The sequence below is a fragment of the Heteronotia binoei genome, chromosome 4 (genome assembly GCF_032191835.1).
Source record: "Heteronotia binoei isolate CCM8104 ecotype False Entrance Well chromosome 4, APGP_CSIRO_Hbin_v1, whole genome shotgun sequence".
Taxonomy (NCBI): Eukaryota; Metazoa; Chordata; class Lepidosauria; order Squamata; family Gekkonidae; genus Heteronotia; species Heteronotia binoei.
Window position 1 is genome coordinate 103,857,489 of NC_083226.1, and position 14,098 is coordinate 103,871,586.

Consider the following 14,098-nt stretch of genomic DNA (forward strand, 5'->3'; position numbering starts at 1 on the left):
TATTTAAGGGGTATAGACTGCTGAAGTGCAAAGAAACACGACAGAGGGGTAGATTGATTTGCAAGCTTTACTATCTTAACCAGTACTTGTTATTTGATTTATTTGCTGTTTTGCGTACAGCCTTTTGTATTTGGCAATGTGACTTGAGGTTTTTTCATTAATTTTTTTTTGCAGACTATTCTTGTGCTACCAGAGGGAAAGTGCATTCCCAAGTCTTAATAGAATCTGAGAATGGTAAGAATTAGTTGTTTTAGAAAATAAAAGGAATCAGTTTAAGATAAATATTAATCTGATGTACTTATCCCAACACATGTTCATCAACATGACCTTTAAAATGCAACCATTGGGATTTTGGTGATCTGCCATGCAATGAATAATGCACTTGAAAAACCTTTGTGACTTGGATTTTCCATTTTCAGACATTTTGAATGGAAGTCTGAAGTCTATCTTCCTGAAATAAAACATGCTTAGAACAAGAGGAATTCTTTAGTATACCATATGTATTAGAATTTGCACATGCACACACACACACATATGTACACCAGTGTGTCAGTATAGTCTTCATTTAATATTTTATAAAAAGTCACCATAGCTGGCAACAGAATTAGTTCATCTTGTATATTATATGTTCTTTCTCCATAGCTGCTTAATTGTTTATTCTTATACAAAGTTTCATTTGGACATCCATTTGGAGAATACAGTTCCCCCCTCAGTCCCCCTCAGTGGACTGATTGAAATTATGCTTGTGTTTATGTAATTATTGAGAAGTACACCAATTGTAATTCCATTTCAGGATATTTCTTTTTTCAATATTGTTTGTCATTTGTATTTAATATATGTTATTTCTATGTTCCATTCTCATATTAAAACAAATCTGTTATAATGACATTTAATTATAGTCTTTGTTGCCAGAATTTTAAATAGGGGGGAGAGGAGAGAAGATATGGGAATGTGGCCCAGCAGTTAATCCTAAATATTCCAGCTAGTGGAAAATTTTGTGGTTGTATTAAGTAATGAAAATAACCCGTTTTAAAAAAGAAGTATGAGTAAAATTTGATGGGCAATTGTTGAAAGTTTTGGGAAACCATCCAATAGGATCCAGTTGTTATATGCTCTATCCTCATCCCCCCCCAAATAATTCTGTGTTATCCAGGAGATAAAGTTTTGGAAATTAATGCAGGCCTGTCAACTTAAGCACAATTACACTGGGTATACATTGTGAGAAAATTTGATTTAAAATAAAAGGCAAAATCAAGATGAGATTCTGAGAACATTCTTGAGTTCATATCTGCTTGTGGAAAAAGAATGTGGAATGTGTTCCAAATTCATTTTTCACCAAAAAACCTTAATGGGTGGAATCCACTTAAGTAATTCTTGTAAACATTTATTCTTTCCAGAAATTATGACAGATAATATATTATTTTCCCCTTATTTCATTAATTAAGTGGTCAGCGCTAACCCCACCCTGAAAGTGGAGATCATCATAATAGCCTGTTAGTATTACTTTCTTCAAGAGCCAGACTAGATGTGACAGCATTCACAGGTCTGGCCTGTGGATGCCACCCCCATTTTAAAGGAATGTTAATAGGCTACAAGGACTTGATCCTGATAAGGCTAACAGCATGGCAGGCTGAGGCATTCTTGTTCCCCACATCTTGTCACTTGTCAAAAGAGTGCCTCAGCCCACTGTGCTACAGACCTGATCAGAATGTGAAATGATGGTGGTGTTCACAGGTTGGACCCACAGGTGCTGTCACATTTAATTTGACAGGATCTACAAAATATTCTCTTTATGCATTTTATTTCCATTTGTCTGATGGGAAGCAAACCTTGGATGTTACTTTACTAAAGCAAAGAAGAAAAGGATGATCATGTTCAGTAATAAAAAGGTAAATTTTCAGATTGCAAATTTAAAATAGTTATAAATGCTGCCATCTTAACTATGCTTCTTTCATCATAGTTGAAGACAGAAGAGTCATTTTTAGTACTTGTGAATACAGCAACACTTTACTGAAATTGTAATATATAGGAACATTTTCACATAAAAAACTTTATCCTCACATCTTAAGTCTGTTTATTTGGAAAGTCAGTCAACTGGACACAATGAACTTTTCCGCAAAGAAATGTGCTTTAGGATTGCATTATTAAATTATCAGATTTTAAAACTATATGATGACAAATTGCTTCCATAGCAATTGTATTTTCAACTAGTGTCATTCCAATAGCTTCTCCTTTCATGTAGACCAGGGGGCTGAGCAGGTATAGGGGATCCTGAGCTCCTTTCCAAAAGCAGTGTCTGCCACCATGTGAAAAGCCTTTCTGGGACTTTGAAAGTAGTCTCCTACAAAGTTTGTGGAACTGATTGTAGGAAGTCAAAAACAAAATCTGGGTTCACGGTTTCAGTCAGCTTCTATTTACCTAAGAAGTCACACTGGATCATGGCCCTAATTTTAAAAGTCACGTTTATAAAGTGACTTGATTCCACTTTGCAGGGGTACTATAATTGTTTAGGTAGCCAGCATCCTGCTTTACTGACCTTTGGCCAAATATTTCTGTTTGTGTGCATGCACATGCATGCCTGGAAGTCATGGTGACTTATGATGACCCCTACTGGGGCATGGAGGATGTTCAGAGAAGTGGCTTGATACAGCCTGCCCAGCCTCCTGGTATTCCAGGGACGTCTTGCATCCAAGTACTTGCCAGGGTTAGCCCTTCTTAGCTTCTGATATCTGACGAAATCAGATTTGCCTGGGTTATCCAGGTCAGGGTGCCAGATATTTCTGTTTATCATTTCTTCTCAGCCATCTAAGTCAGATGGCTTGTGTGCATGGACCTTTATGCTATTCTGCTACCTGACCCTCACCTTTCATCAACATGTTGCCTTCCAGCTTTATCCCAGCTGTAAGCTCCTGCCTTGGACCCTCTTCTGCAGTTCTGCTTTGCCCTTTGCTATAACTGTGGTTCTTGACCTTCCTACCCTCTTCAACTGATATTTAACTGGCTAGCAGACTCTCACTCTGGCTGGTGCAATTACGCTGCTCTCAAGAAACCTGCTTCTCACCCTGCCATGGCACTATTTGTGCACTGTGGTCATTCCACTTCCTGATTCTGTTATGCCTGAATATGCATAAACCTGAAGGAATGTGCATAATGGATTATCATTTTTATGCAATCTGTTATGTGAAATACCTTGTGTCGCACTCTTCCCCATCTCATAATTGCTATATTCTCTTGGCCTGCTCTCTGGCTTGCTGTGAAGCCAAACTTATTTCTACCCAGTTGTGACCATACAGGTTATTTTTTTAGTAACAAGTTACTGTGATATGCTGATTCAGTATATTCATTGAAAGCTACAGGGCCTCTGTCCACAGTCTCTTCTTACCTTTTGCACTTTGCAAGTCAGACTGGGTCAGGGTAGGAAAGCACATCTAACTAGGTTGGTGTGTGCATGCAAAACCCTGTAAAGCGTGACATCCTCTTCTGTCTGGTGCATCTTTCCACACTTCCAGTCACGGGCTTAGATCCTACTGAAAATTTCTGCTGACGGAGAAATGTTCACCAGTGGAACATGGCTTCATTGCTTGTTCCTGCTTTCTTCAGTCCAAACTGACCTCTGAAATGCCATTCTTGGTGATAGTGGACCTCCAGGAACAGCATGAAGGGAAAGCTGGAGGTCTACAGTGAAGGACGAAATCAGTGAAAATCCTGTCTCTTTCCATTCTCTAAAACTAATCCTTAAGCTATAGTGATGAATTGGAATTATATGTGCTGTGGCTTGAGAGCCAATTTGGTGTAGTGGTTAAGTGTGCGGACTCTTACCTGGGAGAACTGGGTTTGATTTCCTACTTTTCCGCTTGCAGCTGCTGGAATGGCATTGGGTCAGCCTTAGCTCTCGCAGAGCTGTCCTTGAAAGGGCAGCTTCTGTGGGAGCTCTCTCAGCCCCACCAACTTCACAGGGTGTTTGTTGTGAGGGAGGAAGGTAAATGAGATTGTGAGCTGCTCTGTGACTCTGAGATTCAGAGTGGAAGGCAGGATACAAATCCAATGTCTTCTTCAGGCAGTAAGTGGATTGTTGGTGTGATTTCCATCACTGAATGTACAACTACTCTCAAAACTTTGCACAAAATGCAGCTTAAGGTGCTAGGTTGTTATATAAATGGAAGCAGTCTTTGACCCTACTCTAGGAAGGATGATTTGTACATTAAACAAGTTTCTACAAGTGGATCCTCTTGTTGGATTGATATATGCACACATCCTCTGACAGATGGTTGATGCAGTTATTTGATACGATGCAGCCTTTATCAGTCAAAAGCCTGGTGGAAGAGCTCCATCTTGCAAGCTTTGCAGAATTGTAAAAGATCCTGCAGGGCTCTGATGTCTTCAGGGAGCTCATTCCACCAGCACAGGGCTGCAATGGAAAAGGTCCTATCCCTAGTCGAAGCCAGTCTGATGTCTTTGGGGAGTACAAGGAAATTTTGAGATCCTAACATAGTACTCTCTGGGGAACAAGTGGGGAAAGGCAGTCCCATAGATATGCAAACCCCTGGCCATAGCAGGGGTGGCCAAATTCGCAAACAAAAGAGCCGCACAGAATAAACGTCAGATGTTTGAGAGCCGCAAGACATGAACATCAGATGTTTGAGAGCTGCAAGGAAGGAAGACAAATAGATGGAGGGGAGGGGAGGTGGAAAGAAAGCAACTTCAACTAAATGTATTCTCCAAGTTGCCGGCTGGCTTGACTTGGAGAAGTGATTTAAAGAGAGAGATTCCTGGACATAAGCTATATCGGAAGGATAGGGTGGGAAGGGTTGGAGGTGGGGTGGCTCTGTATGTCAGAGAGGATATACGGTCCAGTAAGACTGAGGTCAGAGAATTAGATTCACTTTTAGAAATGCTTTGGGTTGAAATAGAGGGCCCAAAAGGAAATTTAACAATGGGAGTTTGTTATCGCCCACCAAATCAAAAGATAGAGGATGATTATAATATGATGGAAGGCTTAAAGATAGCGGCTAAGCGTAAAAACTGTGTCATAATAGGTGATTTTAACTACCCGCAGATTGATTGGGTCAATATGTGTTCTGGTCGAGAGAAAGAGATTGAGTTTCTTGATGCTCTCGATGACTGTGCTATGGAGCAGATGGTCTCAGAACCTACCAGGGGTGGGGCGATCCTGGATTTGGTCCTAAGTAATGCCCAAGACTTGGTGAGAGATGTAAAAGTGATTGCGCTGCTTGGGAGCAGTGACCATAATGTTATTGATTTCACTGTTTGTATAAATAGGGAGTTGTCCAAAAAGACCGCCACAACCACATTTAACTTTAAAAGGGGTAAATACACTGAGATGAGGAGGCATGTGAGGAGGAAACTGAAAGGAAAGGTACATACGGTCAAAACCCTTGGGGAAGCTTGGACGCTATTTAAAACTATAATCCTAGAAGCTCAGATAAAATACATACCACAAGTTAGGAAAGGCACAAACAGGCATAAGAAAAGGCCTGCATGGTTAACAAACAAAGTAATGGAAGCTGTAAAAGGTAAGAAGGACTCCTTTAAGCGGTGGAAAACCAGTCCAAGTGAGATTAGTAAAAGGGAACACCGGCTGTGGCAAATCAAATGCAAGACTGTGATCAGGCAGGCAAAAAGGGACTATGAGGAGCATATTGCAAAAAACATAAAGACCAACAATAAAACTTTCTTCAAATATATTAGAAGTAGGAAACCAGCCAGGGAGGCAGTGGGGCCCTTGGATGACCATGGGGTAAAAGGATTACTGAAGGAGGATAGGGAAATGGCTGAGAAGCTAAATGAATTTTTTGCCTCCGTCTTCACTGTGGAAGATGAGAACTTTTTGCCCGCCCCAGAACCACTAATTTTGGAAGGGGTGTTGAAAGACCTGAGTCAGATTGAGGTGACAAAAGAGGAGGTCCTACAACTAATAGACAAATTAAAAACTAATAAGTCACCGGGTCCAGATGGCATACATCCGAGAGTTCTGAAAGAACTCAAAGTTGAACTTGTGGATCTTCTAACAAAAATCTGTAATCTTTCATTGAAATCTGCCTCCGTTCCTGAGGACTGGAAGGTAGCAAATGTCACCCCCATCTTTAAAAAGGGTTCCAGAGGAGATCCGGGAAATTACAGGCCAGTCAGTCTGACTTCAATACCGGGAAAGTTGGTAGAAACCATTATCAAGGACAGAATGAGTAGGCACATTGATGAACACGGGTTATTGAGGAAGACTCAGCATGGGTTCTGCAAGGGAAGATCTTGTCTTACTAACCTGTTACATTTCTTTGAGGGGGTGAACAAACATGTGGACAAAGGCGACCCGATAGATGTTGTTTACCTTGATTTCCAGAAAGCTTTTGATAAAGTTCCTCATCAAAGGCTCCTTAGAAAACTTGAGAGTCATGGAGTAAAAGGACAGGTCCTCTTGTGGATCAAAAACTGGCTTAGTAATAGGAAGCAGAGTGTCAGTATAAATGGGCAGTCTTCGCAGTGGAGGACGGTAAGCAGTGGGGTGCCGCAGGGCTCGGTACTGGGTCCCATGCTCTTTAACTTGTTCATAAATGATTTAGAGTTGGGAGTGAGCAGTGAAGTGGCCAAGTTTGCGGATGACACTAAATTGTTCAGGGTGGTGAGAACCAGAGAGGATTGTGAGGAACTCCAAAGGGATCTGTTGAGGCTGGGTGAGTGGGCGTCAACGTGGCAGATGCGGTTCAATGTGGCCAAGTGCAAAGTAATGCACATTGGGGCCAAGAATCCCAGCTACAAATGCAAGTTGATGGGGTGTGAACTGGCAGAGACTGACCAAGAGAGAGATCTTGGGGTCGTGGTAGATAACTCACTGAAAATGTCAAGACAGTGTGCGTCTGCAATAAAAAAGGCCAATGCCATGCTGGGAATTATTAGGAAGGGAATTGAAAACAAATCAGCCAGTATCATAATGCCCCTGTATAAATCAATGGTGCGGTCTCATTTGGAGTACTGTGTGCAGTTCTGGTCGCCGCACCTCAAAAAGGATATTATAGCATTGGAGAAAGTCCAGAGAAGGGCAACTAGAATGATTAAAGGGCTGGAGCACTTTCCCTATGAAGAAAGGTTGAAACGCTTGGGACTCTTTAGCTTGGAGAAACGTCGACTGCGGGGTGACATGATAGAGGTTTACAAGATAATGCATGGGATGGAGAAAGTAGAGAAAGAAGTACTTTTCTCCCTTTCTCACAATACAAGAACTCGTGGACATTCGATGAAATTGCTGAGCAGAAAGGTTAAAATGGATAAAAGGAAGTACTTCTTCACCCAAAGGGTGATTAACATGTGGAATTCACTGCCACAGGAGGTGGTGGCGGCCACAAGTATAGCCACCTTCAAGAGGGGTTTAGATAAAAATATGGAGCACAGGTCCATCAGTGGCTATTAGCCACAGTGTATGTGTGTATATAAAAAAAAAAAAATTGCCACTGTGTGACACAGAGTGTTGGACTTGATGGGCCGTTGGCCTGATCCAACATGGCTTCTCTTATGTTCTTATGTTCTTATGTAGAGATGCCTTTTCCAAGCCAGCTGATGGGGCACTGTGGGCTTCAAGAGCCACACAATATGTATGAAAGAGCCACATGTGGTTCCTGAGCCACAGTTTGGGTAAAAACCAGCACCTTGAAGCGAACCTGGTATGCTATAGGCAACCAGTGCAGCACCTTCAGTGCAGGCTGAATGTGCTCCCTCAAGGAGAGACTCAATAACAGCCTGGCTGCTGCAGCTTCTGGATTTAGGTCAAAGGCAGCCCCATGCAGAGAGCACTGCAGTAATCTAAGTCTTGAGCTGACCATTGCGTGGATCACTGTTGCCAAGTCGCTGCATTCAAGAAAGAGAACCAACTACCTGATCAGCCAAAGATGGTAAAAAACCAACTTGGTACCTGGGCCTTCACTGGTAGGGAAAGTAAACCATGCAAAAGAAAATAATAATTGAGTCATCCCATCCATATTATTGAAAGAGTAAATTAAGCCTAGATAATTGTTATGATGAGGATCCTATAATATTGTGATTGCAAGGCAAGAATTTAGCTACATTATGGTTACTTTGGTTAACTGAGAATATAATTAGATGGTTTTCTTTGGGTCTAGCCCTGCCTGTAGATTCAATGTAAGTCTACAGTGGCTACATTAAAAATACCTTGGGTTGAGAGCACATAGGATGGTGTGCATTCGGCATACATTGTGGAGAAAGAACTTTTTGGTTTTCAAACCTGCAGAGATCTATTTTGGAGTGAAAGTTAATGGGACAACATTTAGTTTAGGCCCTAAAATAAAGTTTTGGCTCAGTGACAAAGGATTTGCAGACAAGCTGTCCTTTGAAACTGGGAGGGGGAAGTCAACATATTACATTATTCCATTTAAAGAAAAGCTAGGTGAATGAATTAGAAGATTCAGGAGATCAGAAGATTTAATTAGAAGTTTCACTGTTGAGAAGTACTTGTGTGGGAGGGAGGCTTTGACAGCAAGGAAGGTGCTAAAATGGTTGAGGGAAAAGCTGCTTGCCCTATTTAGCTGTTTTCAGCCTGTTAATGTTAGAGACTCAAATCACAAGATGAGAAAGAATAAAGAGAAGTTGTAGAAGAATACCCGTAGAAATGCAAATCAAGAGAAGATGGAGCAAATTATCATGTAGACTTTAGCAATGGCACACACCTTTATTGGCTCACTTTTATTCCAAAAAATGATCTGCCACACACTGTTGGGCATTGATTGCTGCTATAAAGTAGTCAGGATGCAGCCAAAAAGTACACTGGCCTGGCTCCAGTGAGGAAAACTACTACAGAAAAGCATACTTGTCCACAGTATCCAGCTGTCAACTGTAAACTTTGTAGAATTATTCTGAAGTTGCTGAGACTTCATCTTTTGCCCTCAATTACTCTTTCCCTTCCCAATGGCATAAATTGAACTTTTATATCCCAAGAAATGATCTATATAACTTTTTAAAATTACATAAATATAGATGGAATGAATTCTTCACAAGTTGATCTAGATAGATGATCAGTGACTTGAGAGTGATCATCATGCCATTATGATTCTAGTTCAAACAAATAAGTGCTCACTTCTAGGTGTGCACATTTGATTATGTGAATTAGCCTTCACAGTTCACTACAGGTGTTGAAAAAAAGAAATTTTCTGACAACAAGACTCCTTTGTCTATGATGTTTGCCAGCATTTAGAGTAGAAGTCTAATGAGAGAAGGTTACAAAAGAAGAATCTAACAACCAAAACACACGAAGGCCCTGTTCACACAGCGGGTTGAGTCCGTGTTAAACTGATTTGTTTCTGTTCCAAATATCTTTGTTCCGGATATTATCGATCAGACTGCCATACTGTCTTCTGCCGTCCACACGACAGCACCATGCAGTTCTTTCCTCCCCTCCACTATTATGCGCACACACGCATTATGCACATGTACGCACATGCGCATATATTAAAACATTATGTGGTTATGCGCATATCGCTAAGTAGTAAAAAAAATGGAGACCGTAAACCGGATGTCTGAGGCTCCTTTTGCTCTGGGACAGCCTTCAGACATCCGGAAGTTGGTTAATATTGCAGCAGAACTATCCGGACAGAAAACTACAAGGTGAAACAGGAAAACTCAAAAAACATCGCAAAGGAGCAGGTAACAAAATAATCCGGTTTCGAGAAGGATGGGGGGGGGGGGGCTACCACGATTTATTACTGGGAGGCAGATGTTACTGTCTGATCAGCCACTTTAAATCCGGAAGGAAACAGCAGCGACATCTGATTATACTGTGCGTCTGAACAGGGCCAAAGTGTCATAACACAGTTACTAACATAAATTGCAATATATTCAGAAACCTCCAAAAGACAATACATTTCCACAATTTATACATTTCAGAAATTCACTTAGCAAAAATACATCCTCAGCAATGTCCATTAATATACCAACACAGCCCTCATATCTGCCAACAGCCGACAAATTGAAGTGAAGATTTGATTTTGCACAGCTTTCCACAAAAGTATTGAAAACCAGAAGCAAAATTCTTTTTTCCAGGGCTTTTTTTTGTAACGAATTCCTTTGCATATAGTAGGCCCTGTACTAAGATACCTGTAAGCTCTTGAAGGATTGGGTACATTAGGGGGGGGTGTAGCCTAATATGCAAATGAGTTCCTGCTACAAAATACGCTCTGCTTTTTTCAGTCAAAGTGAAGACCTTCAAGCCAGTTTCGATTCCATACAGCTTTCACAAAACTGTATGACCAGAAGCAAAATTCTTTTTTCATTCAAAGATCCAAAATTCTCCTTTATATTCTCCAAGATCCAAAGATTGAAATATTCAGATTCCGGCAGTCCCAGCAATGAGCAGTCGACTTGGAACGCCCATTTCAATCCATATTTCATCACAATTGAGACAGTCTGATACTGCAACATTGCAATATTGACACTGATGTATGCAGTTCTTCACCAGTAAAGTTTCTCAGTGATAAGCATTCACTCCCAAAAATTCATCCATTTTGCTTCTGGTCTTCAACATTTTTGTGGAAGGCTGTGCAAAACTGAATCTGGCTTGAAGGTGTTCACTGCAATTTATGTCGGCTGTTGGCATACACGAGGACTGAGTTGGTATAGTAATGGACTTTATTGAGGATGTATTTTTGATATGTGAATTTCTGAATTTTTGATATATATGAATTGTGGAAGTGTATTGTTTTTTTTAGGTTTATTGAATATATAGCAGTTTATGTTAGTAACTGGATTATGACCAGTGTTCCCTCTAAGCTGAATTAGTGTGAACTAGCTCACAGGTTTTTAACCTTTGCTCACACATTTTTGTCTTAACTCACAAAAAATAGCCCAGAGCAAACTAATTTATGCAGTAGTTCACAACTTTAACGCCAGTAGCTCACAGCTTTAATACTAGTGGCTCACAAAGTTGAATTTCTGCTCACAAGACTCCACAGCTTAGAGGGAACAGACACTTTGTGTGTTTTGGTTGTTAAACATTTAGACTAGTGCACACACTTTAATTTCACTCTGTGTCAGAACATGTTATTGGAGTTTCCTCTTTTCCTGTGTACCCAGTGTTAAAACTCTAGAGAGAGGCTTTAGGGACCTCTGAACATTGACGAATTGCTCAATTTATATAATCGTTAAGTCATATCTACCCTGTGGGATACTGGAATAGCAGAATAGATTATGTCATATGGAGAGATGTAGCATAGATTACTTTCTGTTTGAATAAGTGCTTAAGTGTAAAGAACATAATTCCTCCCCACCACCCATACTTATATTGATCAGTTGTACCTTCCCTACTTGTTTATCTGCCTTCCTCTCTCTAAGGCAAATGTTGGTTCCCTCTGTTACCTAGCTATGTCACAATGGAGAGAAGCTAAGGAGGTTGTTATTCCTGGCTAGCTCTTAATAGTTTAAGATAGAATACCTGTAAACAGGGCTTTTTTAGTAGAAAAATCCCAGCAGGAGTTTATTTGTGTGTTAGGCCACACCCCCTGACACCAAGCCAGCGGGAACGGCGTTCCTGTGCATTCCTGCTCAAAAAAAGCCCTGCCTGTAAACAATCGGACAATAGACTTTTAATTTTTTTTTAAAAAAATGTATATTTTAATGCACATATTTGTAAAACATGCAGATGGCAAGCATCACCTTCAAAGAAGCATTTCTTTCTGTATGAGAGAGAAGGGGAAATGCCCTTCTATTCTGCTGCCTGCTGTAAAGTTTTTTTGTAGAAACATCTGACGTTTCATCTATGTAAATTGAATACAAACCCTAACTATTACCATTGCTTAAGGTACACAGCACAAGCATGATATTGTTGTTTTGAGGTGCCTCGATGTTTATTTGAAATTTTAAAGATAACATGTCAGGGACAGCTTAGTCCATTAACAGTAACTCTCAAAGGTCCCCCCACAAAGGCCCTTCTCAATCATAAACATTCTTGCAGGCAGCCATGGTGGAGTTTGAATCATATCTTCTAAAGATGCGCATCTGCTTTAGTAGTAGCCACTAGGAAATATTACACTTTTATCTTTTGGCTCATTAGTTTGTAGTAGATAAGAATCTTTGAAGTATACTTCTCTGTCTTTTTACAATCACAATAGGTTCTATAAAAATTCTCAGTGCTTTCATTTGCATTTTCAGTTTGGCCCCCTTCCTTACATTTTTTCTTACCAGATTAAATACAGGTGAAGCATAAGAATTATTTTTGTCTCATGGTTTGTACTATCTATAGATGAGCTAACATAAAAGAGACAGATCCAGCTCTTTAGCATTTTTTTTTGCTTCTAGTGCAGGTTCGAAAAGTGCGGGTTTTTCCACCATTCATTCCACTTTTTATAGGATTAGAAGTTCAACCACAATAGTAATTGTTGTAAGAAACAAATAAGAAGTAGGCAAAATTACATAGCCTAATAATATAAAAAGAAACATCTTGATACCTAAATTCACATTTGAGTAGCTACTCATTTGTCCCTCAGTAAGAAGAACGATGAAGGAAATAAAATGATTCCAGCGCCTCTGCAGGGATAGCTTTACTGAATGCTTGGGAATTAGTTATTCTCTAATATGGGAGCACTGGAGCATACACAGGATCAGATACAAATATACAATAAGCAGCACTAACCAGTACAGATGGAAGAAGCAAATAAATTGCTTTGGAAAGCTTGGTCTATAAATACTGTCTTGTATGTTTATGCTGGGATCATGATCGTGTCAGATGGCCACAACCTATCAATATGCTGAACTTCCACAGTCATAAGTATACATGATGCTGTCTGCAGAAAGCTATTTCACATCACGTGCTGTCTAAACATTAAACAGCTTACTGCTTAAAATCCCCACTTTCTGAAAGTACAGTATGGTGACTTGAAGAATCACAAATTGTGATTTAGCCAACCAAGTGGTACTACTGTAGATTTTTGATATCTTAATAACAGCAGTAGAAATCGTTCAAACTAGATTTCTTGATTGTAGTTATATATTTTGCGGGATAAGCTTCTTTATCCTTCAGTCCGTACTTGAGATGTCCCATGGCTTTACTGAGGTTATAAAGTGAGTATTAAATGTGTAGCATTTTTGCAGTCTAAATGTAATTATGTGGTAATTTTGAACATGCAGTAAACACTATGAATAGTTCTCTGCAGTCAGCAAACGGTGATGGTAGAAGGTGCCTCAGTGACCTGATTTATGGTGACCTCATAGGATTTTGAAGGCAAGAGGTGGCTTGTCATTGCCTGTGAGACCCTGGGGTTTCTTGGTGGTCTCTCATCCATATACTGTCCAGGGCCAACCCTGCTTAGCTTCTGAGATCTAATGAGATAGGGCTAGCCGGGACCATCCAGATCGGCACAGTCAACCACTAAGAGGGGTTAAAAATGTGAACTACTTTTACATACAGAGAGAGAGAGAGAGAGAGAACTGATTCTTCTGTGTACTGGGACCTCTCTTGCTAACTGGAAAGCATGAGTACAGAGCAGAGGAACTGAGGCCACTGTGGAGAGAATATCAGAAGAGCTTTGCTGGATCAGACCAGTGGCCCATCTAGTCCAGCATCCTTATTTTGCATAGTATCCAACTAGTTACTCTGGTGGGTCAGCAAAAGGGCATAGAGGCTGAGGCTTTCCCTGATGTTGTCTCCTGGAACTGGTATGACTGCCTCTGAATGTGGAGGTTCACTTTAGTCACCATAGCTAGTTGCCACTGATAGACCTATCCTCCATTAATCTGTCTAATCTACTTTTAAATCTTTCAATGCATATGTCCATCACTATATTCTCCCAGGCCTGTAGCCAGAAAATTTTAGGTGGGGGGCCCAGGGAATAAAATTTTAGGTGGAGGGGCCCTGGGGCCCAGAATGATGTCACACACTTAAAATATATATAAATAAAAAAGGAGAGCAGTGGCAGCAGGCATGCTCCACCGCTTTCCTCCACAGGCTGCCACCCCTATTGCAGACTTAGTTGAGAATAAAAGTCACAACAATAAATCTTAGGACACCTTAACGCCAGACTAGCCCATTTAACTTGGCTTTTGGGAGCCAAGCGCAAGAGCAGTGGTGGCAGAGAGAGCGGTGGTG

General features: G+C 40.5%; 1 protein-coding gene across 1 annotated transcript in view; it reads left to right on the top strand.

Annotated features, from left to right (window-relative positions):
- The window catches only part of NREP (neuronal regeneration related protein), a 47,492-nt gene that overhangs the window by 1,313 nt on the left and 32,081 nt on the right, over nt 1-14,098 (top strand). The window contains exon 2 of the mRNA XM_060235612.1: nt 175-234. Coding sequence (XP_060091595.1) covers nt 232-234 — 3 coding nt within the window. The 5' untranslated portion in view covers nt 175-231. The remainder of the gene's footprint in view (nt 1-174; nt 235-14,098) is intronic.